This window comes from Macrotis lagotis, chromosome 2, assembly GCF_037893015.1.
Source record: "Macrotis lagotis isolate mMagLag1 chromosome 2, bilby.v1.9.chrom.fasta, whole genome shotgun sequence".
Lineage (NCBI taxonomy): Eukaryota > Metazoa > Chordata > Mammalia > Peramelemorphia > Peramelidae > Macrotis > Macrotis lagotis.
Genome location: NC_133659.1, coordinates 289456861 through 289482791, shown reverse-complemented (window position 1 = coordinate 289482791; position 25931 = coordinate 289456861). Strand labels below are relative to the sequence as shown.

General features: G+C 43.6%; 2 protein-coding genes across 2 annotated transcripts; one reads left to right on the top strand and one right to left on the bottom strand.

The window, feature by feature from the left end:
* Nucleotides 1–66: 66 nt before the first annotated feature.
* Nucleotides 67–5420, top strand: COQ10A (coenzyme Q10A). Its single transcript, XM_074226380.1, has 5 exons — nucleotides 67–203; nucleotides 405–551; nucleotides 2203–2395; nucleotides 2554–2655; nucleotides 3346–5420. The coding sequence occupies exons 1-5, from the start codon at nucleotides 82–84 to the stop codon at nucleotides 3511–3513; spliced, it is 732 nt and encodes a 243-aa protein (XP_074082481.1). The 5' UTR covers nucleotides 67–81; the 3' UTR covers nucleotides 3514–5420.
* Nucleotides 5159–24945, bottom strand: CS (citrate synthase). The gene is made up of 11 exons (XM_074226379.1): nucleotides 24740–24945; nucleotides 16701–16751; nucleotides 15425–15532; nucleotides 14729–14794; nucleotides 14346–14477; nucleotides 13881–14069; nucleotides 8244–8443; nucleotides 7806–7935; nucleotides 7602–7703; nucleotides 7157–7366; nucleotides 5159–6814 (listed from the first exon to the last, which is right to left on the bottom strand). Exons 1-11 carry the CDS (start codon nucleotides 24779–24781, stop codon nucleotides 6644–6646), a joined length of 1401 nt encoding a protein of 466 aa, XP_074082480.1. The 5' UTR covers nucleotides 24782–24945; the 3' UTR covers nucleotides 5159–6643.
* Nucleotides 24946–25931: the final 986 nt, after the last annotated feature.

The following is a 25931-nucleotide window of genomic DNA, read 5'->3' as shown; positions in this document are numbered from 1 at the left end:
GGGCCTCCCCCGCAGCCGGCCCGGCTCCCAGCCCGCAGGGAAGGCGCCGCCGGAGGACGGGCCGAAGGAGCAGGAGCGCGCATGGCGACGGCGGGCGCGCGGCGGCTCCCCGCGGGCACGCGCGCCGCGGCCCGGCGCTGCGGCTGCCTCCGGCCGGGCGCGCCTCCCGCCCCGCCCCCTCTCCGAGGGCTCCGGCCAATGAGGTGAGGCGGCTCTGCGCGGGCCCGGGGCCGCGGGGGGGGGGGGGGGGGCTGGCCTCCGCGCCGGCCTGGCCTCGGCCGCCCCCGACCTTTAGCACTCGTGACCGCTTGGCCGGGGGGCCCGGGGGGGCCGCAGCTGGTGCTGGGGGCGGGGAGCCCCGGGGGGCGCGGCCCGGCTGACGCCGCCTCCTTCCTCTCCCCCAGGCTCCTGCCCTCCTGCAGCCTCCTGCTGCCCGGGGCTGCCCGGGCCTGGGGGGCCGAGGCCGGCCCGCCCCGCAGCCGCTCCTTCATGGGCTTCGCCGCCCCCTTCACCAACAAGCGCAAGGCCTACTCGGAACGCAGGATTATGGGGTGAGACAAAGAACGGAGGGGGCCCGGCCGAGCGCGAAGGACGCCTTGCCTCCTGCTCCCCCTGCCTCCCCGGCCCCCCTGCCGCCCTGGCTCCCTTGGCCTCCCCGGCCCCCCTGCCTCCCTTGGCCTCCCCGGCCCCCCCTGCCGCCCTGGCTCCCTTGGCCTCCCCGGCCCCCCCTGCCGCCCTGGCTCCCTTGGCCTCCCTGGCCTGCTCGGCCCCCCTGCCTCCCCTGGCCGCCCTGGCTCCTGCCCGGCCCCCCTGCCTCCCTTGGTCTCCCTGGGCCCCCTGCCCCCCCTGCCGCCCTTGGCCTCCCTGGCCTGCCCGGCCCCCCTGCCTCCCCCGGCTCCTCTGCCTCCCTTGGTCTCCCTGGGCCCCCTGCCCCCCCTGCCGCCCTTGGCCTCCCCGGCCCCCCTGCCTCCCCCGGCTCCCCTGGTCTCCCCCGGGCCCCCGGCCTCCCCTGGCCGCCCCTGGCTCCCTGGCCTGCCTAGCCCCCCTGGCCTCCCTGCCTTCCTTGGTCTCCCTGGGCCCCCTGCCTCCCTTGGCCTCCCTGCCTCCCTGCCTCCCCCGCCGCCCTGGCTCCCTTGGCCTCCCTGGCCTGCTCGGCCCCCCTGCCTCCCCTGGCCGCCCTGGCTCCTGCCCGGCCCCCCTGCCTCCCTTGGTCTCCCTGGGCCCCCTGCCCCCCCTGCCGCCCTTGGCCTCCCTGGCCTGCCCGGCCCCCCTGCCTCCCCCGGCTCCCCTGCCTCCCTTGGTCTCCCTGGGCCCCCTGCCCCCCCTGCCGCCCTTGGCCTCCCCGGCCCCCCTGCCTCCCCCGGCTCCCCTGCCTCCCTTGGTCTCCCTGGGCCCCCTGCCCCCCCTGGCCTCCCCGGCCCCCCTGCCTCCCCCTGCCTCCCTTGGCCTCCCCGGCCCCCCTGCCGCCCTGGCTCCCTTGGCCTCCCTGGCCTGCCCGGCCCCCTGCCTCCCTGGCTCCCTGCCTCCTGACGCCGCCCCCCCCCCCCCCCCCCCCCGCCCCGACTATAGAACAATTCACTTCAGAGATCTGAGGAGCAGCCACAGAGCAGAGTTGAAGATCAAATAAGAATTGACCCTTCTAGAACCAAAGCCTACAGAGAATTCTGTTCGCCCAGTAACAAGCCTGGGGCCATTTCCCTACAGCCTTTTCCTTGCTTCTCTACAAGATTACCAGTGGGACACACAGGACTGGTTTGCCAGGAGACATTTGATTATTTCCAGGGACCTGAATGTTAAGCTAACCTTTTTTCCATTTTTTTTTTTGTTTTTTGCAAGGCAATGGGGTTAAGTAGCTTGCCCAAGGCCACACAGCTAGGTCATTATTGTGTCTGAGGGCAAATTTGAACTCAGGTCCTCCTGACATCACTGCAGCCCTATCCACTGCACCATCTAGCTGCCCCTCTTTTTTTTTTTTCCAGTTTTGAGTACCGTATTGGCCTAATTTTCAATGTGTTCTCTTGGTTTGGAATAAGGAGAATTTGCCCCTGAGGTTTGGGGAGGTCACCTGATCTCCGGGATCCTAGGATGGAGGGGTTGTGTCTACAGTCAGTGGTAAGAGTTAGCATGTACTCGACCTCAGACCTAGATCTTTGACCCCTCTCTTTGAACCCGTTCCTTCCCTTACCCTACATTTACCCACAGGTACTCAATGCAGGAAATGTTTGAAGTGGTGTCCAATGTCCAGGAGTATAGGGAGTTTGTACCTTGGTGTAAGAAGTCTTTAGTAGTATCCAGCCGAAAAGGTCACCTGAAGGCCCAGTTGGAAGTTGGCTTCCCACCTGTTGTGGAACGTTACACCTCAGCTGTCTCCATGGTCAAACCACATATGGTCAAGGTAAGGTACTACCCCATTCTTAACTTAAGGGGTGGGACAATAAGGTTACAAGGCATTAAATGTATAATTTATGTTTGCTTCATAATTTTCATTTCACATTTTAGAATTTGCTCAGTGTAATTATGAGACTTAAACCCCCCCCCCCCCATTTCTATCAGGCTGTCTGCACTGATGGCAAACTCTTCAACCATTTAGAGACCATCTGGAGGTTCAGCCCTGGTCTTCCCACCTACTCCCGAACTTGTACTGTGGACTTTTCGGTGAGTCAAGATGCTATAGCCAGAAAAGTAGATAGAACTGTTAGTTTAGTCCCAAGTCGATTCAGCAAGAATTGATTAAGCACTTACATGCCAAATTCCAAGGATCACCTAGGCCAAAGGTGTCAAAAACCTTAGTGACTACCCAAATGTCAACAAAACTCCCTAGTGTAAACTGAATCAGATTAAAATCTAATTGGGAAATATTTAACAAAATACATTTTAAAATGCAAGTTAAGTTGTGATTTTCAAAGTCAGTATGTAGTCATCAGGTCATCCTTGTTTCTATTAGCGCTGGACTTAAAAGTCAGGACTGAAGTTCTTGATCCAGTCTCAAGATACTAAATGTATAATCCTATAATTCATTTGCCTGTTTCCTCATCTGTAAATTGAATTATTGTGAAGATAACTGCAAAGGACCTGACATAGTGCCTGGCATATATAGTAAACATAAATAGAAGCTATTCTCTGACCCAGGCTACCTTTTCGTGCTTCCTAGGGGGATGCCCCATGTTTGATGTCACTTCTGCCCTACCTACTGCATGGTCTGTGGTTTTTGAATGGTTACTGTGTACTCTGAATGGAAACAGGGTTAAAAGGTTTTTTTTTTTTGGACTAGCATCATTAAGTATGTTCAAGGAAGTTATCCATATTAAAGTGAGGGTTTCTGTCTCCTTTTGCCCCCATCCCTAGATTTCCTTTGAGTTTCGATCACTGCTCCACTCTCAGCTGGCTACCATGTTCTTCGATGAGGTTGTGAAACAGAATGTTGCTGCCTTTGAGCGACGAGCAGCCATGAAGTTTGGTCCAGAGACAGCCATCCCCCGTGAACTCATGTTCCATGAGGTGCACCATACTTGAGACCAGCCCCATAACTTATTTATTTTGTTTGATCCGTGCTTCATCCTCTGGGGCAAGTCTTGTTTATGTCTGCCTCCCTACTCCCTTGCCCTAATTTCTGGCTCTCCAGGGAGAGAGAACTCAAGAATCTGGGGTGAGCTCCTCAATTAGGAGATGTTGAGGGGTAAGGGAGATCCCCCCAAGAGTTAGGTAGCCTGACTCCAGGAACTGAATCTTATGTCTGTTTCCTTCTGGAAACTGGACTCAGAATTGCTGAGATTTTATATCTATGATCATGTCTTGTGAGCTAGGGCTCCGTTCCCTAACTTAGGGTACCTCAGTGTCTCTGGAAGGGTAAAGCAATCCCAGGTCCCAGTAAAACTGTATTATGCTGTTCCTCTCTCTCTTGTTAAGGAGCTAAGGAGAGAGTGGCTGTCCTAATTGTCTTGATAAAGAAGCCTCAGAGAGAAAAATGACTTCCAGTTTGGAATTCACGTATCTGAGGTTCTATCTAAAAATTTGCTTTCCAGAAAAGGAAAATTTTCCCCCTTGGCTAATATATGTAAGATGTCAGTCCCCCCCACCCCCCTTCCAGAATAGAGGGGAGGCTTTGAGTAAAGCTGCACTTACTTCTAGCCTGTCCCTTTCTGGGCTGAGTGTTTGGATGAAGAGCCAATAAACCAATTGTGTGGATTTGGTTTTGTAATGCTTCTTAGATAGGGAATACAGGGCAGGAAGAAAATTCAGTGGGGGAAAAGGTAGCCTTGTACAACAGCCTCTTTGGACACAGCGTCCCTGCTAACTATAGCCCCACATTCCCCTTCTTCACTATTTATAGCCTCTCTTCAGAAGGTCAGTTGTAGCAGGAAACTAGTGGGGGAAGGGTCGAGTTAGTTGCACAAGTGAGAAGGGATTCAGCTCAGGAACCAAGCCTGGTCTCAAACCTGAGCTAGGAAGAAAAGCCTTTAGAATTTTTTGCGTGTGATGGCCCATCTCTGCCATTATGGTATAGAATCCTATGGATATTTTCCTAGAATGATGTCTTCAAATGCAAAAATATAAAATCCACATGAGTACAAAGGAAAATAAAATCAAGTTATCAAAATACTGAACAAAGTTCACCTTGGATCCCCACTGGGAAACAGAAGACCTGAGTTCCAATACCACCTCCAACACTACCTACTTAGTTTCCTGAACCTGTTCTTTCCTTTGTAAAATAATCCATCATTTCACTATTGATCACTAAACAATTCACTAGCACTAATAATAATCTTACAAAGAGTTAATTTAAAGCACTCCTTCCCTCCCCAAAAGATACTTTTAGCATTTTGATACTAGACAATTTCTGGCAGTACGGCAGAACTATCATCCCCTCACCCCTCATTTAACTCTTCTCAGTGAGTTAGGTGAGAGGGAAAGAAGGTTGAGAATTACTGTCCAAAAAACTTAATAGCCACCCATGCTCACCCCCTCACACAAGACAGTAGTTTTCCTATGGATTCCTTTCTGACAACCTATGGTATCTTCTCCGAAGAGTCGTAAGGCTTGCTAACAAGTTGGAAATTACTATTCTAAGAGTTCCTGACACTAAAGGAAGATATGAAAACCCCTGCTAAGTCTTTACCTTTTATCTCTATGGCTCATATGAATGACATCAAGATCCAGCTTTTGTTAATAAAAACATTTATTTTGTTTTATACAGAACAACCTGAAGTCTGCAACAGGACTCTCTGACAGTTACCCAGGGGTTCATAGATACTATGTCCATCTCAAAAGCTTGGTTCTAGGGACAGGAGATCCACACAAACACAGGCAGGATTGGAGGGGTTGGATGAAGGGGAAGACAGTGAGAGGAGTGTATTTCAGTCCTTTCTTAAAGAAGAGGCAGCAGAGCATTCTGAATCACTGAAAAACCTGTGCAAATGGGACTCTAAACAATGAACCATGTTTGGGGGGAGGGGTGCTGGAAGCAGGATGACACAGATAAACAAGTTTGTGTTGTGTGTGTTACTTATATTAATAATGCCCTAAGCCCTGGGGACTAATTACTAACAGGATCAAATCTATTTTCAAGTCATTGTCACTTCCAAGTTTTAGGAAAAAAATTATCCCTGTGGGCATACCATAAAGACAGCATGCTGGGCCATTTTCAGGCTCCTGCTCTTTAAAATACGTATGGAAAAACAAGTGGTTAGAGGTTTGTGGCCTGGTTCTGTCTATCTGGATGTGAACACAGTTCACAGTAAAGGGGGTGGGGGGGTGAGAGGGTGAGACAGACACAGACTAACAGAGGAAGAGGCCAAAACCAGTGGTATATACAAAATGAAGGATGAGAGAAGTCCCCAGTATTTAAAGTCCAAAACTCTTTCAGCCCAGGGAGTAACAAGTATATTAAGTCTGCATGAAGGAGAAATTCCTTTAAAATAGTGAAAGGTAAGGTATCCCAAGACCTCATCTTCCAAAGGAGAAATAAACAACAAAACCAAGTTCAACTCCCTGGTGTCAATCTTAATAAATGCTATTGCCTCTGTTCTAACTGATGGCAGAAAATGCCCTTTGGAACTAACAACTCAGGCATTGGGGGGAGGGGAGGGGAGCACCAGGTTGTATGTAAATGTGTTTGGGGTTGGTGCTGACACTCCCAACATGATTCCTATGGAAAATGATTTTGGGGGCCAGGGTTCTGGTTTTTGGCCTACTTTTGGGGAAGTGTTTGTTGGGGTTGGGGGTAGGCTAAGTAAAACAAAACCTTAAATCTCCAAAGTGAAGTGAATACAAATTCCCTGTAACCAACACTGACCCTGTTGGGGCAGGGCATACCCTAGGCTTCCACTCTAGATGAGGCAGGGGGCCCCATCCTGGCCCAGATCTGTATTAGTCTTGTTCAATCTACAAGTCAATGGACAACTCCTATACTGGGCTGGGGAGAAGGACTGGTTAGGGGATAGTCTCATCTATCCTTTTTTAAAAAAATCTTAATTTACATTTTAAATAACCTCAAACTTAAGTGTCAGTGCCTCAAATATAATTTAATCCTAAATCTTTAAAGGCCCCCTAAACAAAAACAAGAAAGTATGTACTGTCTGGCTTAGAAGTCTCCTCACTCCATAGGCATTCTCGTCCCCCTTCCTGCCCTGCCCAGTCCCCATCTTTACCCTGACTTGGAGTTTACAAACTTCATCAAGCCATCTGTGCTCATAGACTTGGGCCTCTCTAGGGGGAAGCCCAGGGCTCTGCTCCAAATCAGCTGTGCCAGCACCCCCAGTGCCCGTGAAACCCCAAAGAGAACCGTGTAGTAATTCATCTCTGTCATGCCGTAGTACTGCAGGGTAGAAAGACAAACAAAACAGGGTTTAGGATGAGGATTAGGGCTGACAATGAACAGAAAGTGGGGTTTGGTGACTGATCCAGGGTTTTAGTTTTCCTTTTAACAAGCACTGGCTTAAATGCCTCAAAGTTGGAAATTAGGTGGGGAGTGCCTGCTGTGGATATTGTTACAAAGATTTTGGAAAGTGAGTGGAAGAGAATTGGGGAAATAGCCTGGAGAATTTGCTTTTGGGATGATCAGATATTTGATTGGGGGAGGTGAGCACCAGGACATTTGATATGACCATCCAGCAAGAGAAATTTGGGGGGGGGGTATGGTAACAGAGAAAATGCTTACCTGCAGAAGCACCCCACTATGGGCATCTACATTGGGCCAAGGATTCTTGGCTTTGCCCTGCTCCAAAAGGACATCAGGTACAATCTTATAGAGTTGAGCCACCAGTTTAAACATGGGATCATTAGGCAGATGTTTCAAAGCAAATTCTCGCTGACAGGTATACCTCGGATCAGTTTTTCTTAATACAGCATGGCCATAGCCAGGTACTACCTATAAAGGGTGTAAAAGCTAATCAGTACCTCTAGAGAAGAACTCCCATTCCCTTTCCCAAAATCTTCAAAGTAGGCAATGAAAAACCACCAATCGATGAGAAGTTTAGACACATGCTCAACTCTATTGTCTTGGATGTGAGGAAAGGCTAGAAGTCCTTTTCTTCTCCTATCTAACTGATCTAGAAAATCTAGATTTGATATTCTTCTCATCTTGACATGAGTGCTTTGCTTACCCTGCCTGAATTGAGTGTGTTCCAGATGTATTCACGCAATTTTTCATCAGATACCTCTTTGCCAACTTCTTTCTGCAAATGTGTCAGCCAGACGAGTACTTCCTATGAATAGTTTGACAGGGGCAAGAGGTTAGAAGGAGACAGTTAAGAGGACCAGGAATTGTGAAAGTACAAGAGCCAGAAGCCAACAGATTCTGCTTTTACCTGGTTGGCTAATCCATGAAGTGGCCCAGCCAGACCATTCATGGCAGCTGCAAAGGACAGATAGGGATCTGAAAGAGCACTGCCCACCAGATGGCTAGTATGGGCACTTACATTGCCACCTTCATGGTCACTGGGGAAAATAAGAAAAATCAGGTCAGTATATCCATAACACTTATGTACAGAAGTTGGGGGTGTTGGCAAAGAATGAAGGCAGAAGACTGTGGAAATAATAACCTTAGTGCCTTTCCAACAACTCTTGGGATAACTTTTGATTCCCTCCCTTTGACCTTTTTTGTAATAACCACTATAAATCCCTGGATCCAGGTTTTAGGTTTCTTCCTGCCCACAGCCCTTTCCTTGAAACAATATGTGAGTTTTGAGTGACTTTTTCCAAAATTTTCTGCAAATCCAGATCCTTGGTACCCAAGTCTGGCTCACCTATGGATTGTGAGGTATAAGCGCATGAGCTCAGTGAACTGGGCATCATTGTAGCCCAACATGCTGGTGAAGTTATGGGACCAGTCAAGTTTGGTGTCTATAGCCCCAATGCTGCTGCCTTCTCGATATAGATTCCGGTAGATCTTTGCTGCAACACAAGGTAGCTTGGCAATGAGATCCATGCAGTCTTCATAAATCAGCTTGGGAGGGGGAAGGTAAAGAAAAGGAAAAGGAGGTATTTATTATCTTCAGAGAGCTGGATAAGGATATCCTCATGGTACCATCTTATCTCAAGAGACTATGCAACCAAAAAACTTTCAGTGGTATAAGTTAACCCCAAGTAATTCTAATAATTTCTTTTTCTTACATACTTAAGTTTAAAAAAAAAATGAAGAAAAGACAACAATAAGGGGGATAGGAAATGGCAAGAGCAACATGTTATTCAACTCTTGTGCCAAAACATCATCACAAGCATCAATTTCATGTTTTATCTTCATTCAATGATGCTATTTGAGGGCCAAGAAATGACATCTTGACATAATTGTTGCACAATTATACTTGTGGGATATTTAGATTATTATTGCAATAATGGTATTTGTTGATTGTGTCAAAATGTTGCCTGAGGGCAGCTATGTGACACAGTGGATAGAGTATGGGCCCTGGAGTCAGAAGGACTTGAGTTCAAATCTAGTCTCAGACAATTAAAATCACCTGGCTGTGTGACTTTGGGCAAGTTACTTAAACCTGCCTTGCAAAAAAAAAAAAAAAAAAACAACCAAACTTCAAACATTGCCTGATATATTGAATTCCTTTACTGAACTACTGTAAGTCACACTCATTATATTAATATACCTATTTTCTAGCTATTTCATGATAATCTTGTTTCAATTAGATTGTAAGATCTTTGAGGGAAAGGCCTTTGGAATTCTATATAGGGATTGGGACACAAGATTCTATAATGACTACTGTTTGATACCAAAAGTGATAATACAATATAGCTTAATTTAATTCTAAGGAGTAAGAAAATATACCTAATGGGTGGCTAGGTAGTGCAGTGGATAGAATATTGGCCTTGGAGTCAGAAGTACCTGAGTTCAAATCCAGCCTCAGACACTTAATAATTACATAGCCATGTGGCCTTGGGCAAGCCACTTAACCCCACTGCCTTAGAAAATATAAAAAAAAAAAAACCTAAATAAACAAATAATGCCTACAATTCATTAAACTACTATTGTCTTATCACAATTGGTTCAAGGAGAGCTTAGCTGAAATTAACAAGTTACTTGAGTTAAAAAGTCAGAAATATTAGCTGATTTCTAACAAGTTCTTAAGGAAGAAGAGTAGTTATGTAAACCTGAATTAGGATATTCACAAATACCAATGAGTCAAAGACTGGATTTAGCAAATCTACTATTTAACAAGAGATTTATAGACAGAACCCCATGTACTCCTCATCCCCCCTGGCTTAAAAAAACTTGCCAAGGATAAATGATCACTTTTATCATAAAGAATGTGTATAGAAAGGCCAATTATTAACCAACACTTCCATTACTGAATAAGAAGCGTCAAAGAATGAATTTCTAAAAATGTCACTTAAGGGAAAATGCCCTGTTATCACTTCTATCGGAAAGCAAGAACAGTAAATCTTTAAAAACGAGAGGGGGGGCCCAGTTAGATGATACAAGTGAAGACAGAGCACCTGCCCTAGGATCAGGAAGATCTGAGTTCAAATCCAGCCATAGTGACTTGACACTTAATAGCATTGTGAAGCTACCTGGCTGCAAAAATAAATAAAAGCAAGCAGAGATGATACTGGGACACTAGCATATAACAATATGATGTTCAAAAAATTTTTATTTAGGGGGGTGGCTAGGTGGTACAGTGAATAATAGAGCACCGACCCTGCAGTCAGGAGGACCTGAGTTCAAATCCGGCCTCAGACACTTAACAATTACCTAGCTGTGTGACCTTGGGCAAGCCACTTAATAACCCCACTGCCTTGCAAAAATCTGAATTTTTTTTATTTATTTAAGACAATGGAGTTAAGTGGCTTGCTCAAGGTCACATAGCTAGGTAATTATTAAGTGTCTGAGGCCAGATTTGAACTCCTCCTGACTGCAGGGTCGGTGCTCTATTCACTGTGCCACCTATCTGTCCCCCAAAATATGATCTCTATTACACATCAGATACACAGCATATTATATTCACAAAACTTGCTAATATTAACTGATGCTGGCTATATGGGTAAATTCAACAACTTCCAAGCTATCATAGGCTGACCAAGGTGATTATCAGTATTCTGACTTATCTTCCTATCATTAAAATGAAGGCAAGTTATATACTTACGTAATTTCACTTAACCGTTACATCTTCATAAAGGAACAAAGCTGGTATGACTTTTTTTTTTTTTTTTTAGGTTTTTGCCAGGCAAATGGGGTTAAGTGGCTTGCCCAAGGCCACACAGCTAAGTAATTGTTAAGTGTCTGAGACCGGATTTGAACCCAGGTACTCCTGACTCCAAGGCTGGTGCTTTATCCACTGCGCCACCTAGCCGCCCCATGACTTTTTTATATGCAGGAGATATAGTAAGTTTGAAATGTCAATGAAATGCTAAACAAATAGAAATGATGACATCATGAAAAAAAATTGGGAGAAAAATGCATGGTGGTCCTTCATTTATAGTTACAATCGTGAATTGTTTCAACTACCAAAGCAAATTATAATTATTCAAAGAAAGCTACTAAAAAACTTTTGATCCAGAGATTCTACTGCTGGGCATAACTTCCAAGATGGTAGTCAGAGTTTCCATATATTTTGGCAAATATTAAAGCAGTTTTTGTGATAGCAAGGAACTGCAAACAAAGTAGGTGAATAGCTACTATGGCACATGAATGCATTTAAAAACAGACAAATATGTGAAGTCTCGGACATTTACCATGACTACAACAAGAGAAAGGAAAAAAGAAACTTCACACTGTATAATAATTAAAACTAGGCCCAGTTCTTGAGAAGGATCCTCTTCCCTATTTTGCTGCAGAGTTGGGAGACTAATACATGAAACATGGCAAACATGGGTGGAGGCAATGTATTTATTCATTGGATGACTTTGCTGAAATGTTCTTTAATATTTGTTGCAAGGGAAGGCTCTACTACTCTGCTTGGGTTTGGGAGGTTAGACATAATTAGAAACGTTTATGAGGTAAAAACATAATAAAAGTGAAAGCTGTCATTTTCCCACTCAGCATACTCATGTGAAGCAGTAGTCAACAAAGTGAAAAATTCAGTCACCCAGGCATCCTTTAGATGGATGATAAAAGCTGTCACCAATATGATATCAAACACAACCAAACCAAAGGTCCAGAAAGAGTCATGCTCTTAATTCTTTTCATAAGATCTAGAACCGCCCAAAGTATAAAATTCTGATATTTGTTGTCCAGGAATTAGGAACACCCGAATTTCAAGTCTAGTCTCATATACTCAATAATGCACTTAATAAACTTTACCTGCCTCAGTTTCTTCATTTGCAAAATAAGGGTAATAACCTCACTCTCAGGATTGCTGTGAGGACCAAATGAAAGTGCCTGGCACAGAGCAGGAGCTTTGTCAGTCAGTGTCATCACCCATGATTTACCTAGGAGATATGCCTACAGATGTCTCATTCCCCCTCCCTCCAAAAAAGTAGCTTTTGAAAAAACTACAGTTCAGTAAGGTTGACATCAATCCTAGCAAAATTCTAGAATACATTTGTCTATTCAGGAAGAGATGTAATGATCAGTAGGAGGCAGCATGGATCCACTACATTTAAGAGATAATATCTAGGTTTCACCAAAATTAAAAAAAAAAAACCCCAAAAACATCTGGTGGTCATTCAATTGTATCCTTGTGGAAAGGATAAAGAAATTTGAATTATATGATCATTAGAGACCTAGAAGTGATGGTGCTCAAAAAATGCTGATTAAGCATTTTGGATGACAATAAGCCAGATGGGAAACAAAAACAGACCCTGACAAAAATCAGACCCTAAAAGAATAAACTGAATATAATAAGATTAAATTTGGGTAATAAATGTAAAACCAACTACTTAGGTTGAAAATGATTAAATTATATAAGGAAAACATGCCTAGAAATTAGCTCATCTGTAAAAAAGACTTGGAGCTTAGCTTACCACAAAAGCTTATATAGTAACCAAAAATAATCTCAAAACTTCACATAACTTTGGGCTGCATTAACATAAATACAGTACTAGAGCAAGGGAAGTGACTGACTACATTAATTAGACAAAACATAGAATATCATATTCAGTTCTGAGTTCTGACAGTGGGTACAAGACAATTACAATAATACCATTTTATATTTGTATAACAGCTTTGTAATTCTCAAAGCACTTTCAAATGTAATCATCTTATTTGATTTTTTACAACAATAATGAGGCTATCATTATTCCCTGTTCCCAATGAGGAAATCAACTCAGCAATATTAAGGGTACTGTAAAATTTATTTATTCACTGACATCAAAATACCTTTATAGAAAGGTTTAAAAAAAATCAAAATTTATCTGGAGGGACCAAAAAGCCAAGAATCTCAAGGAAAATAATGAAAAAAAGGGAAGGGGGGGGCCTAGCAGCAACAGATCTCAACTTTACCAAAAAAGCAATAATTATCAAAACCATTTCTTATAGGTTAAGAAAAAAAAGTCAATCAGTGGAACAGTTATAACATTCAGAAGTAAATAATTTTGATTACATAAATATTAAAAAAAGTTTTGCACAACAAAAACTAATGCAGCTAAAACCTGAAAGTTAACTGGGAGAGATTTTTTTTTTTTTTTTTAGGTTTTTGCAAGGCAAATGATGGTTAATTGGCTTGCGCAAGGCCACACAGCTAGGTAATAATATTAAGTATCTGAGGCAGATCTGAACTCAGGTACTCCTGACTCCAGGGCCGGTGCTCTATCCACTGGGCTAATGAAGATTTCACTTTGGGGCAGCTAGGTGGCACCGGCCCTGGAGTCAGGAGTACCTGAGTTCAGATCTGCCTCAGATACTTAATATTATTACCTAGCTGTGTGGCCTTGGGCAAGCCACTTAACCCCATTTGCCTTGCAAAAACCTAACAAAAAAAATTTTCACTTTTAAGGCTTAAATTTATAAAAATAAGAGCCACCCCCCTAATTTACACACTGTCAAAGAATATGAATAATCAGTTTGCAAGAGGAAGAAATCTAAACTGTTAATAGCCATATGAAAAAAATCTTTCCAATTAAGAGAACCGTAATTTAAAACAAACAGGGCTTGTCCTTTTCGGAAATATAGGCCATTTGCTCTTGGGCTCTCTCTTCCTTTGCATATTCCTTTTCTCCTTCAGAAGTCAGGATTTTTGACTTATTGGAAACTAGTCCCTTAAAGAGATTAGCTCTAGTGCAATAGCAGAGTCTGAGATCCAATGAGGCAGGATAACAAACTATCTAGTTACTGAGGAGGAAAAAAAGAGGAAAAGACTCTGGTTTTACTCAGAACCCTGATAGATGTCAAGAAAACTCACTCCTCCAAGGCTCCCAAATTCATTTCCTTTACTAGACCTCACCTCCATACTTCCATTCCTCAAATGAGGAATCTCATTTCACACCAGTTATCTTACCTCCCAGTATTTGGCCCGATTGATGCCTTCAGCATAAGCCCTAGCGAAGTTACTCTCACTATTAAGGGCAGTGATAGCTGCACTGAGTTGAGACATTGGATGCAGATTAGTAGGGAAGTTGTCCAACATGGTGACCACATGGGAGGGCAGAGCAGCTCGTTTTGCCCATTCTTTGGAGAGCCAATTCACCTGGAGATAAGGAAACAATGTGCATGACATGGGAATGAAAAGAAGATAAAGACAGGATAGAGGGGGAGATAGTAATAGCTTACCAAAGAATGTTAAAGATAACCCTAACCCTTCCACTTAAATAGTAGATCTCATACTTTATTCTGTCCCCTTGTCTTGTCCTCACAACCACCCAGATCAGGATTAAGTGTCCAGTATAAAGAGAAAAAGGAAAGGGGAAAGGCAAAGTATATTGCCTGTGTCTATGAAAGGTGGGGTTGTATCCTCTTGCTTTACCTGTTCCTCATTTGGAATTTGTCCGGTCACAAGCAGCCAGAATAAACCCTCGGGAAGGGGTTCTTCCCCTCCCTTGACCTTAGGGAGCAACTTCTGGCACTCTGGGATACTGTAGCCACGGAAACGAATACCCTTGAAAGAAGAATGAGAATTGGTATTGTCAGTTTGAAAAAGAGATGACACCAAGTACTTTGATGTTACAGACTTTATTCTCAGACTAGATGGGTCTCTTTATTAGCTTTTCTAACAAGGCCTTCAGCTCATTAATGTACTTGTAAGTCTGACTACCCAACCAGATCACAAGAGCAAGTATTATTTCTATGCTGCACCTTATTCAGATCTCTGCCCATTTACTCAATGACGTTGACTTAAGAGAAGTTTACCTCATCAGGGTCCAAAACGGATGTTTCATATATTAATCCTTTCATACCCCTCATGCCACCATACATCTAAAGAGATAAACAGAAGCAAAAATGAGCATGACTCAAACTTGTTCTGTGAAAACTTCTCAGAAAATAAAGGTGTTCCCCAATCCCCACCCAGCCATGTAATGAAGACCAAAATGATTTTCCAAAGAGCCTTCAAATGGAAGGTAAGTGCTGCCTCCATGTAGAATGGTGAGAGTAGAAATGAAGGGCTAAAAGAATCCTAATTTCAGAATCTAAAGTTAGTTCAGAAGTGATATTATCTAGACCCCTCAATGCTCCTGCCTCCAGGTGCCTTTTTTTTAAAAATAGAAACCCCCCCCCCCCAATTCCTAAAGAGAACAGAATAAAATCTATATAAGGATGAGGTTTGGGGTGAGTGAAGTGATTTTCTGGTCTGTTCAGACTATACATCTGAATGGACTGGGAGATATCATTAAGGTTTACAGTAGATAATATCCTTATCCTCATCATCTCATAAGCAAAGTAGAAACTCTAGAGAAAGGATGGTTATAAGGAGCTGAAAAGTAAGCGAATAAATGTATTTCTCCTCTCTTCTAAGGATTTGACTTAGCTTAGCATCAAGATTGTTATATAGGGCTGGAGGCATCTAGACAGCACCCATTCTTCCAATGTAGCACCCATAGCTCTCACCATGTCCACAGTGATCTGCCCCACCACAGTCTTGCCATGCTGTTGCCTGAAGTTCTTGATTCTGGTTTGCTCCTTAGGTATCATGTCACTAAGGACATCCTTTAGATTCTAGGAGGAAAGATGTAGAGGCTAAGATTTAGAAACCTAATGAACTTGTGTCAAATATCCCTCTTTCAGAACCAAAACACATATTTATCTACCAAAGCAAATGATTCAAATCAGGGCAAACCCCAACATAAAGTGTATTTCTCTCCCATAGTTGGTCTCCCTACCCTAAGCTTTTGTGTATACTACAATGTCTCTGAAGTTAATCTTCATTCCTACAAGATAGATAAATGCTATTTCCAAAAAAAAAAAAAAAAAAAAAAAAGGGGGCAGGTATTAATCCCATAATTATATGGTGCTTAAGGCTTACCAAGCACTTTCCAGCATAGAAATCCAGTTTAGGGCATTACACCAAAGTACTAATTAATGAACAGACGAAGAAACTGATGGTCAAGAGAAAGGGAAAAGAACAAGCATTTATATAGAGACTCTTATCTCATTTGATCCTCAAACAATCCAGCAAGGTAGATGTTGTGATTCCCACTTTATAGTTGACAAAACTGAGCTAATCAGAGGTTAAGTGATCAAAGGATATATACTAATCCAAATGATAATGGGATACTTTATAGAATTATATAAAATTATAAACAAAGCAATTAAGGGGAATAAATAAAAATGGGAACATGCCTTGTTATTTTTTCAAAAATGTAACCTAAATTATAAAAAATTAGTGAATTTTTAAAAAGATCATTAAAACAATCCAGAAATAGAACCTAATACAAGAGACTAATGTTTGATTAGCTTAAGATTACAAAACATTGAGGGAAAGCAATTACTGTTCAATACTGTTGAGAAAATTAAACAAATAGGGCAAAAAGGTTAGTCCCACATTTCACACCACATAAGATAGTAAGTTCAAATGAATCAATGTGTAAATATTTGTTTTAAAAAACATCTTAAATGTGGCAGAAATTGTACATTTATACTCAATTACCTCAGAAAAGAATTTGATGTTAAGAAAATTAGAGGCCACAACTTGTTACAAAGTAATCAGGAATTTTTGGAGTAAAAAAGGGGGGGGGGGGAGTCACAGATGTGATTCCTGCTCCACAGGGATATGGAAAGTAAGTAACATAGGACAGGTATGAGGCTCATTTATCTAATTTCAACCATTTATTAATGCTCGAATCAATAATGATCAAGTGGAGTTCCATTGTCCCCCAAAACTTACTGAAGAAGCAGCACTGGCATGTCGGACAGCAAGAACAAGACAGGATGCATTCTACAAGAGAAAACAAGAAAAGGAAAGAACTGAGTATCAAGTGTCTCTGCCAGAATACTGTGCCAATCTTGAGAAATTAAAGAGTTAGACAAAAGTGACATCACGTCTTCTTCCCAATCTGAGTTTGGCATCCTGAAAATAGACTGGACATGAGAAAAATGTAAAAGAATTGCAACCTAACCAGCTAGGAAACAACCCCTGAAGTACTAGGTCTGAAGAAGCAGCAGCCCTATTAGTATTCACTGAAGAGAGGCAGTTTCTGTCTCTGGACTCTAGGTCAGGGCTTTGCTACACACAGTAGGGAGGGACTTTTGGAAAGGAAAAGCATAGGACTAGTGACCAGCCAAATTCATTAAGTCAACTCCAAAAACCTACTAGACTAGTCAATGCTCCTACTTATTGCATTGAGAAAATAACAGCAAAGTCCTTAGAACTGCTGGTGAAGCAATTATTTATAATTTTCATTGGTCATTTATTCTATCAAAAAGGATCCGATTGCCCCCCTCCCCTCAAACTGCTTTCACTTTCAGGGAAAGAAAAAAATCTAGAATCTCTCAGGCTGTTCCACAACTGAGGAAAAATGTGGATAGCCAAATGATTTCCTGATAATATTTTAGACTTAGAATGAAAAGAGCATTTGATTGAGTCTTTGAGCCAAAATGAAAATTTGGGAATTAGGGACTAGTAACTATAATTTCTACCAACAGCATGATCAATACCCACCTCATCAACATTTTCCTCAATAAACTTATTCAGAATTAACTTAAGACATTTTCCCCCTTCCCAAAGAATACTAATAATAGCTATTCTCATATACTTAGAGAAAGTGAACACTGAATACAGTTTAGTAACAGTTTAGCTAACCCTTTCTCAATTACTTCTTTATGTCCAGTTTCTCCTCCAAATTCAGACCCTTAATATCCATTTACTTTTCTAAACAAACCAAGGCAATACTATGTTTTTTTAATTTATACTGATGCCTTCTGGTTCATTTCCTGGACATCATGCCATTTTACCATTCCACCTCAATCTCTCTGGAAGCAAGAAAATTCAAAGTAAAACTGAGGCAATGGACTGGCGCCGGCAACATTTGCAATATTTTACATTACTTTTACATTACATTACTAACTGCCCACTGCTACAACAAATGTATTTTACCCTGGTTTTTTTCAGACTGGCAGCTATCCAAGACAATGAATCTTAGGGGGGGGGAAAACCTTATTAAAGTCTGACACAACTGCTAAGCCCACTACTTCTTCATGGGAGGTAAGGAGCATAATACATTGTGATTATTGCTTACAAAAACTTTACAGATAGAAAGTGCACTAGAAAAATACAGTGATTCTAAGATCTTAAGGTGTCCAGAAAACCTCAGGCATTTAATTCCAAAAAAAATGAGGAAAGGAATGATCAAGCCCTCCTCAAAATTCAAAGAATTCTGGGCAAATATTGGCTTGAATCCACCACATACTCTTTTCCTGCTGGGGTGGGGAAGGAGGTACACCCACTTCAAACAGGAAAGCAGATATGTTACTAGGATTAATCAGCACCAATGTGCTCCTCCCCCCCAGGCAAAATTCAGTTTGTAAGCCAATGGACTCCTAGGTGTCCCCTTCAACTTTTCCTATTAGCCTCCAAGGTTAACTTCAGCTCCACAGTAGGGTGTGAGGAGAAAGCTGAGGAAAGCATACCTACTTTAAACTAAAGTCCCTCCTCCATGACCTTGGCTAAGGTAAGACACTAAGCCCCAGGTAGTCACTGGGTTGTCAGAAGTGAAGGTACTTTAAAGATTAAGTCTAATTTCCTCATTTTAAAGATAAGGAAATTGGGGTTCATAACTGAAGTGAATTTTTCAAGGTCACAGATAGCACACTCCACCTGCCTCTATGCTTCCACTCTAGTCACCCTCATCTACAGGATACACCCTGTTGTCACCTGCTGGTAAACCTTTCCCAATCCCCCCCACCCCAATACACACAACTCTTCCCAATAAGAAAATGTAAATCAGTCCTCAGGTGCTTTGTTCAGCTTTGTATTCATTTGTTGAGTGAAGCTTACATGGTCATGTCTAAGAGTTCATGGGATCACAGGCCTAGAATTGGAAAACTTATAACAACACTGTACCACTGCCTTGGCTTGTTTAGGTCCACATTTATTGAGAGAAGCTCTGGCCTATCACAGCTTCATTTTTCTCATCTTATAAAATGGGGATCACATCATCTGTACTGCCTACCTCACAGAACTATTTACAAAGATTGTAGAGGTTATCTAGTCCAACCTGCCAGGCTGGTCTGTCAGCTATAGTTGTTTTTTAGTTGTTCAGGTGAGGCTTTCCTTACTCGAGTTGTGAGGTAAAAATATCACTTTATTTCCATTTCCTTATCTGGGTCTCCACTTCCCAACTCCTCACAGGACTATCAGCAGGAACAAATGAGACAATAGATGAATATGTTTTGAAAAATGTAATCTATTATAAAATGATGTGGGTTTCTTCAGGGTGGGGGGCAGGAGTAAACAGGGTGGTGGTGAGGAAATTTCAGCCACCAATTCAGACTGACAACTGTTCTATAACTTATAGTCTCAGAAAGTTGCCCTGGTGTATGAGAGGCTAAGTGACTTGCAGTGATCACATAGCCAGATGTCAGACTTACATTTGAGTCTTTTTGATGCTGAAATCTGGCTAGCTATTCACTGCCTCACTACACAGTAGCATGGTGCTCTTTATTGTTATGGAGTGAGGAATGATGTTGTTTTACTATCTTGTCTCAAGGAAAGGGCTTATCAGGGTTTAGAGGACCATTGCTTCCAAGTTCATAGGATCCTCTAGGGAACAGAAGTTCATCCCCAATTTTCCTAGTAAATTGTGTCTCATAGAAGGAAGATCCTCAGAGAAAAGAAGATACATATAATATACCAAGGAATTGATCTCAACTGCCTATTAATCTCCACAGGCAATGCCCACTACATAGGAAAAAAATGAACTGGTTCAGAAATGGGATGTTTTCAGTCCTGTTTGTGGTAGCAAAGAATTGGAAATCAAGTGAGTGTCCATCAATTGGGGAATGGCTGAACAAATTGTGGTATACGTATGTTATGGAATACTATTTCTACTAGAAACCAAGAGGGATGGGAATTTAAAGAAGCTTGGATGAACTGATGCTGAGTGAGATGAGCAGAACCAGAAGAACATCGTACAGCCTAATGGAAACAGGGAGGTGATGATCAATCTTATTGGACTTGCTCATTCCACCAATGCAATAATCAGGGACTATTTTAGAGCACCTGAGATGGAGAATACCATCTGTATCCAAAGAACTAAAGGACTAAAGTATAAACAAAGACCAAAGTCTATTACCTTCAATTTTTTTTTTATAAAATTGTCTTATGTATTATATAATTTTGCTATCTCTAATATGATGGGTAGAAACTACTATTGTATATAATTAGAAAGCAAATAAAATATTAATTTAAAAATATTAAATAGTTTTAACATGTTATTGGGGAAAATAAAAGATTATTAAAAATAAAAAATTTTAAAACAATAAATGGGATGTTCCCCAAGACACACTGCATGAATCTATTCCATTTTACTTGGCGGAGATTGCTATCTGACCCTGTAAAAGCTGTCTCAAAGTGTTATCAGAAGCAAAGGAACATTTCAGCCATTCTGCCCTTTCCCCTACAATTCTGAAGGAAGTGTGTCTGAGGTCTGACAATCTGCCCCTCTTCCCCAGCCCCTGGGCACAGGGTACTGGGTACAGATCATGTGGAAAGTCATTGTACTACAGCTGTCAGCAGGTGAGATGGACATCTATTCATTCACCTCACCCAACAGGTCAATTTCTTGCTGGTACAAGTCATATCTGTCAATCAACCCTCCAGACTCCTTTCCTTGGCATGAGAAATTTGTCCTACAGAGGTCTGAGACAACTCTAATAGAAATTTGAGAAAACAATCTCATTTATACTAAGGGAAACTAAAAGAAGAAATCCTTTTAACAACAAACCATCTCTCCTTTGGCTCTGTTAGTATTCAGTGTTCAAGGAGATTCCAAAGTTTAGACCTCTTCTTTACAGGAGATTAAAAAAAAACAGACAGGAGATTGTGCAGTTCTTCCCATTTGCCTTCTATTTCCCAGACCCTGCCCCAAATGACTTCAATACTATTAGAATAGAGCAGAATCTAGATCTTACAGTCTTTATCAGATGAAGATAGAAGCCAGGCCTGCCTCCCATAGCTCTTTATTAAATTAAGGAGGAGAGCTTTGTGCTGCATCTGGCTCCCAGAGCAGAACAACTTCATTAGGAGAAAAACAAACCAGGACAACACAATGGTTTTTCTCTCTTCAGAACCAGGTCAAAGAACTAAATCAGCATGTGCATTTTACAATGGTGTTGATTAGACATTTTCCCCTGACTCCTCAGTCTGGGCACTGAAGGCCTGAGTCTTATTTCAGATAAGAGTCACATCCTAGGAAAGAGATTTTCTTAAGCACAGAATCAGAGTTAAGAAATTTAAAGGGCATCTGGTCCAAAACCTTGATGGAATTCCTTCCTATAGCATCCCTAACAAGTGGTCATACAGGCTCAGAAAATCTCTGAATTGTATGGGACCTCTGCAGTCAACTAGGACAATCTATACATGAACAAGACATACTATTCCTACTATATGTATGGTCATCCATTCTCCACTTTTAAGCCCTCCAACAAGGGAATCCATCACCTCTTTGGGCCAGCCCATTTCACTTTCAGATAGTTTTGTTAGTAAAGAAAACGCTAGATGGCTCAGGGGATAGAGCAATGGACCTGGAGTCAGGAAGAACTGAGTTCAAATATGGCCTCAGATATCACGAGCTGTGATCCTGGGCAAGTCATTTAACCTCTGCTCACTGGAGAAGGGAACAGCACACACCAGTCCAGTATCTTTAACAAGAAAACCCCATCAGGATCATTAAGAGTTGGCCAGGACTGAACAATAACAATTTTTAGGAACTGTGTCCTTTTAACAAGTTTCGATCTTCCCTCTGGGTCTAAGCAAAACAAGTCTAATTCCTCTCTTCTACATGCCAACCATTTACTGAGATCATAGTCCAGTAAATCCCCCCAGATCTTACTATAGGGTCTGCCATCCTAGACCTGAACACCTCTAGTAACAGGGAATTCATTACCATACAGAGGTTTATGCTGTGCTACTCCACAACTGTCTGCTCTGCAATCTGCTGTCAAGTTTCACTGATAGTTTGTGAAGAAAAAGTCCAAAAATAGAGTTCCCCTCAAGCACTAAACTCCAAGTCCTTTCACGGAGATGCATTTTCCTTCTTACCTGCAGTAACAGGAATCAAAATCAAATTAAACAAATATAATGCTACTCTTCTGTTTTCTAGAATCCAAATTCACTTGGTAATATTTGTTTCCAAACTTCTGCTCCAGGAGCTTTCTTTGGGTTCTTTAAAGAGACATAAAGAACAAAGCTAGAGAAGGCAGTTCTGAAATGATATTCAAAATTATGTGATAGGAGCTACATTTGCAACATTAACTAAAAGAAATGCAGTGTTACCAAACATGATAACTAAAGAATATTATAATAAAGAAATTAGAGCTCTTAAGTGTCCTTAATGCAACCCAAAGACTTTGAAGTGAAGAATATCAACCTAGAGATGGGGGTTATTTGGAAGAATGGAAGAAAGAAGTTCAGGGCCTAAGGAAAGAGAAAAGTTGGTGATAAATCAAAGGTGTTTATGAATTAGGGCAAGAAAAATGTACTGCTAAATAGGGTCCTTCCCTCCAACCCTTTATTTAACCTGATGAAAAAAATACTCAAGAGGGTAAGGTATGACAGCTGTCTTCAAATATTTGAAGGGCTATCATGTAGAAGAATTAAAATGGCAGAGAACCAAGACAACTGGGTTGTATGGCACTCAATTTTGGTTCAATATAAGAAGGAACATCTTAATAATCAAATCTGTTTAAAATTAGAGTGTATGTTTAGCCATGATATTTCTCCCTATATCAGCATTTCTCAATTCTTCCCATTAGGAGACAGAGGAAGTTCGGATCAAGGAGCCATTCCTGCACTGGATGGACTTAAGTTTTTTCCTTAGAAGTTTCACTGCAACAACAGTGGTTTTGCTTTGCAGGTTCACAGGATCACAGATTTAGAGCTAAAAGGAACTACAGATGTAGTTCTATCCTGTCCAAATCTACTTGACAAAAGAAAAAAGGCCTGGAGATCTTGAGACAATGTTCTTTCTTTGAGATGAAAAGAGCAGAGCCAGGTCTTGAACAGGAGTCCTTTTGACTCCAAACCAGATGTTCTTAGCACTGTGCCATGTAGAACTTAAAGGTTCCATTCTAGGAATCACAGAAAATGCTAACAGGAGTAGGGCAATTTGCAAGCAAGAGCAAAGCAGTCAATCTAAGCATATTGGAAAAGGAAACACCCCAGAAACAATGAGCTTTGGGCTATTTTTCCTACTGCCAAGAAATTATTCTTTTTGGCAATAGTGGTGGCAAAGCCAAACAAGTGACTTCTGGGGCCAGAGGCGAATTACCATTTCAATTCCCTGGAAGGTATTTAATACAGATATAGTCAGTCTTATCAGGGAAGGGCATAGTTACCTCACAAAGCTGTTACTCACAGATTTTTATCACTAAACACCAAGAAACTCGGGGTGATGGACATTACTCTTTAGGTATCAGCTATTTCAGATAGATGAGGTCAAAATTCCAAGCCTGAATTGGCATAAGGAGTCACCATAATTACTGGCCAGAAGGAGACAGGTCCTCCTGGGAAAAGCAACTCAAATCTCACCTTGGTGGAAGACACTATATTTGACCTTGAAGCTCAAAGGGTGAAGGGACATTTTTGAGGTCAGATGTCCTTTTGAGGCTCACAGGACATAAAAGTAATCGTGTACCATTACTCTGGGCTACTGAGGCAGGGGAGAGATCCATCAGATGGAGCAATCTGAATTATTTGCAAGGTTTTCCGGGAAGAAAAGAAAGACTACTTGCAATCTGGATCACATGACCCCCGTTTCTCAGTGCTTCCTCAATGTTGTTCATTTTTAAGGGTCAAGAAATTGCTACTGTATTCCAAGTCTGGGCTTCCTGGGTTAAGTTTTAATAGGCTACCAAATAAAACGTGTAATAAGGCCAAATTCCAGCCAAGTCACTTTTGTCTCCCAAAGCACAAGATTTAAAAGGTAAATACCTCAATTTTATTCTCTGGATGGGTGAGGTTTATTAGCACTTAGGAAAGTGCTAATTTTAGCATCTCCCTTTCCTCTGCCAATATACTTGCTTGAATTCCCCGGGAGGTTCCCCGGCAGCCTGAAGGAGTAGTCGCCAAATACCTTCCTTTCTGGCCACTGTTTTCTAGCTAGAGAAGTCCCAAGACGAGATCCGGACTGCAGCTAGTGTGCATGCAGCTAGGGTGCTTGCAGCTAGGGTGCTTGCAGCTAGTGTGCGTGCAGCTAGTGTGCGTGCAGCTAGTGTGCGTGCAGCTAGTGTGCGTGCAGCTAGTGTGCTCGCTGCTCTCCCTGCGGCGCACAAGGCAAGGCAGCGGGGGCTCCGAGGCGGGACCCTTCCCCGGTGAAGGGCGGCCTGAGCCGGGCCAAAGTTTCTGAGGGGTGTCGCGGCTGCGGGCTGGAGGGGGTGACGCGACCTTCACCCGCACAACGGGCCGAGCCCCGGCTTCCTTCAGCTCGCGGGCACCGCAGGGCCGGGAAGGGTGCGGGCGAGGCAGCCGCCCCTCAGGCTCCCCCACCCGGGCCTGCCCACGCGCGCGCGCACGCTGCGCGGCCGGGGCCGTCCCCACAGCCCGCGGGGGCCCGGCCGATCGCACATGGCCCGGGGCGCCCCGGGCCGCCGGCCCAGGGCTCGGCCCCTTTAAGACGTGAGGGCCGGCGGAAGGGGCGCGAGCTGCGGGCCTGGCGGCCGCCTCCGCCCGGCCCGGAGATGGGCGCGCGCTCCGCCTCAGTCACTCACCTTGGTCCCGAGGAGCCGGGCGGCCGCGGTGAGTAAGGCCATGGCGCACGGCCTGGGGAGCCGCCGGGCGGCGAGGGAGGGAGCGCCCCGCCGCAGGAGCCGGAGCCGCGGCCGCGCCGGAGGCCGCGCCGAGGAGCGGACAAGGTGGAAAGAAGGCGGCTGAGGGAAAGCGGAGACAAACCGGCGGCGGCGCCCTGCCCGGGGTCCTCGCCGAAGCCCCGCCCACCGCCGGCGGCTCATTAGCATGGCCCCACCTTCCCGCGGCGGGGACCGCCCCTCGCCGTACATTGGCGCCGCGGGGAGGATGGGGCGGAGCCTGCGCGGCTCCTTGGGAGGATTGGGCGGGCGCGGCTATAGGATAAGGAGACTATAGGTGTCTACGTGTGTGCCTGAGAACTCGGGCCTGCCTGGAGACCCAGCTGGAGTGGAGAGGGGAGGACTTGGAAGAAAGTCTGGTGAAAAAAAGAACCCGTACCGGGACCCCCCCACCCCCCCAGTTACACCGTCGGGAAATAGTGATCACAGGTATGCCCCTCCCCCCAGGCTCTGTTGAGAATGGCATTGGCTAATGACATCACCCCTCAGATAACCTTAGATGAGGTCAGTGGCTGAAGTGGAGAAGTCATTCTGCAGCTTGATGACATCACCAAGAGACCAGCCTGGCCAGTTCAAGGCCAGCCCCTCCCCCCCTCTTTGTGGATAAAAGGATACATATAAATACAGATATACTATCTATATGCTATAATGTATCAAAAAGGGTGTGTGTGTGTGTGTGTGTGTGTGTGTGTGTGTGTGTGTGTGTGTTTGTGTATTTAGTCAGACCCCACAGTGTCCTCTTGCCCTGGGCAGCCAACCCAGTGACCACAGACAGCAGAGCTGAAAACTGCCCCCTTACCCAAACCTCCTTATAATCACATCTTTTTTTTTTTTTTTGCTACCCACTTTCTTCACCCAGAATCTCTGGACCCTTTTCTTTGTTTGGCTTCCATCTGTGATACGCCCTTTCTTGTCTTCACAGGTTGATGAATGATTTAAAACCAAGATCGACTCTTCTTCCAAAACACAGTCAGTTCAGCTCCACTTTAAGACTCTCTCATTTTCATTGCTTTAGAGGCTGATTGGAGCATCTTTTCCTAGGACCAAACTGTGAGAAGTCCTAGGAATGTACCTGCCTGGGACTTAACTTGCTTTG

What these genes read in the sequence shown, in the direction of transcription:
- CS (XM_074226379.1), bottom strand. Translation starts at nt 24,781, where the DNA reads ATGGCCTTACTCACCGCGGCCGCCCGGCTCCTCGGGACCAAG. An exon ending in TTATACCTCACAATCCATAG is followed by an intron (nt 7,936 to 8,243) that starts GTGAGCCAGACT and finishes TATTTTCCCCAG; the next exon opens with TGACCATGAAGGTGGCAATG. An exon ending in TTCATGGATTAGCCAACCAG is followed by an intron (nt 7,704 to 7,805) that starts GTAAAAGCAGAA and finishes AACTATTCATAG; the next exon opens with GAAGTACTCGTCTGGCTGAC.
- COQ10A (XM_074226380.1), top strand. Translation starts at nt 82, where the DNA reads ATGGCGACGGCGGGCGCGCGGCGGCTCCCCGCGGGCACGCGCGCCGCG. An exon ending in CGAGGGCTCCGGCCAATGAG is followed by an intron (nt 204 to 404) that starts GTGAGGCGGCTC and finishes CCTCTCCCCCAG; the next exon opens with GCTCCTGCCCTCCTGCAGCC. An exon ending in CTTGTACTGTGGACTTTTCG is followed by an intron (nt 2,656 to 3,345) that starts GTGAGTCAAGAT and finishes CCCCATCCCTAG; the next exon opens with ATTTCCTTTGAGTTTCGATC.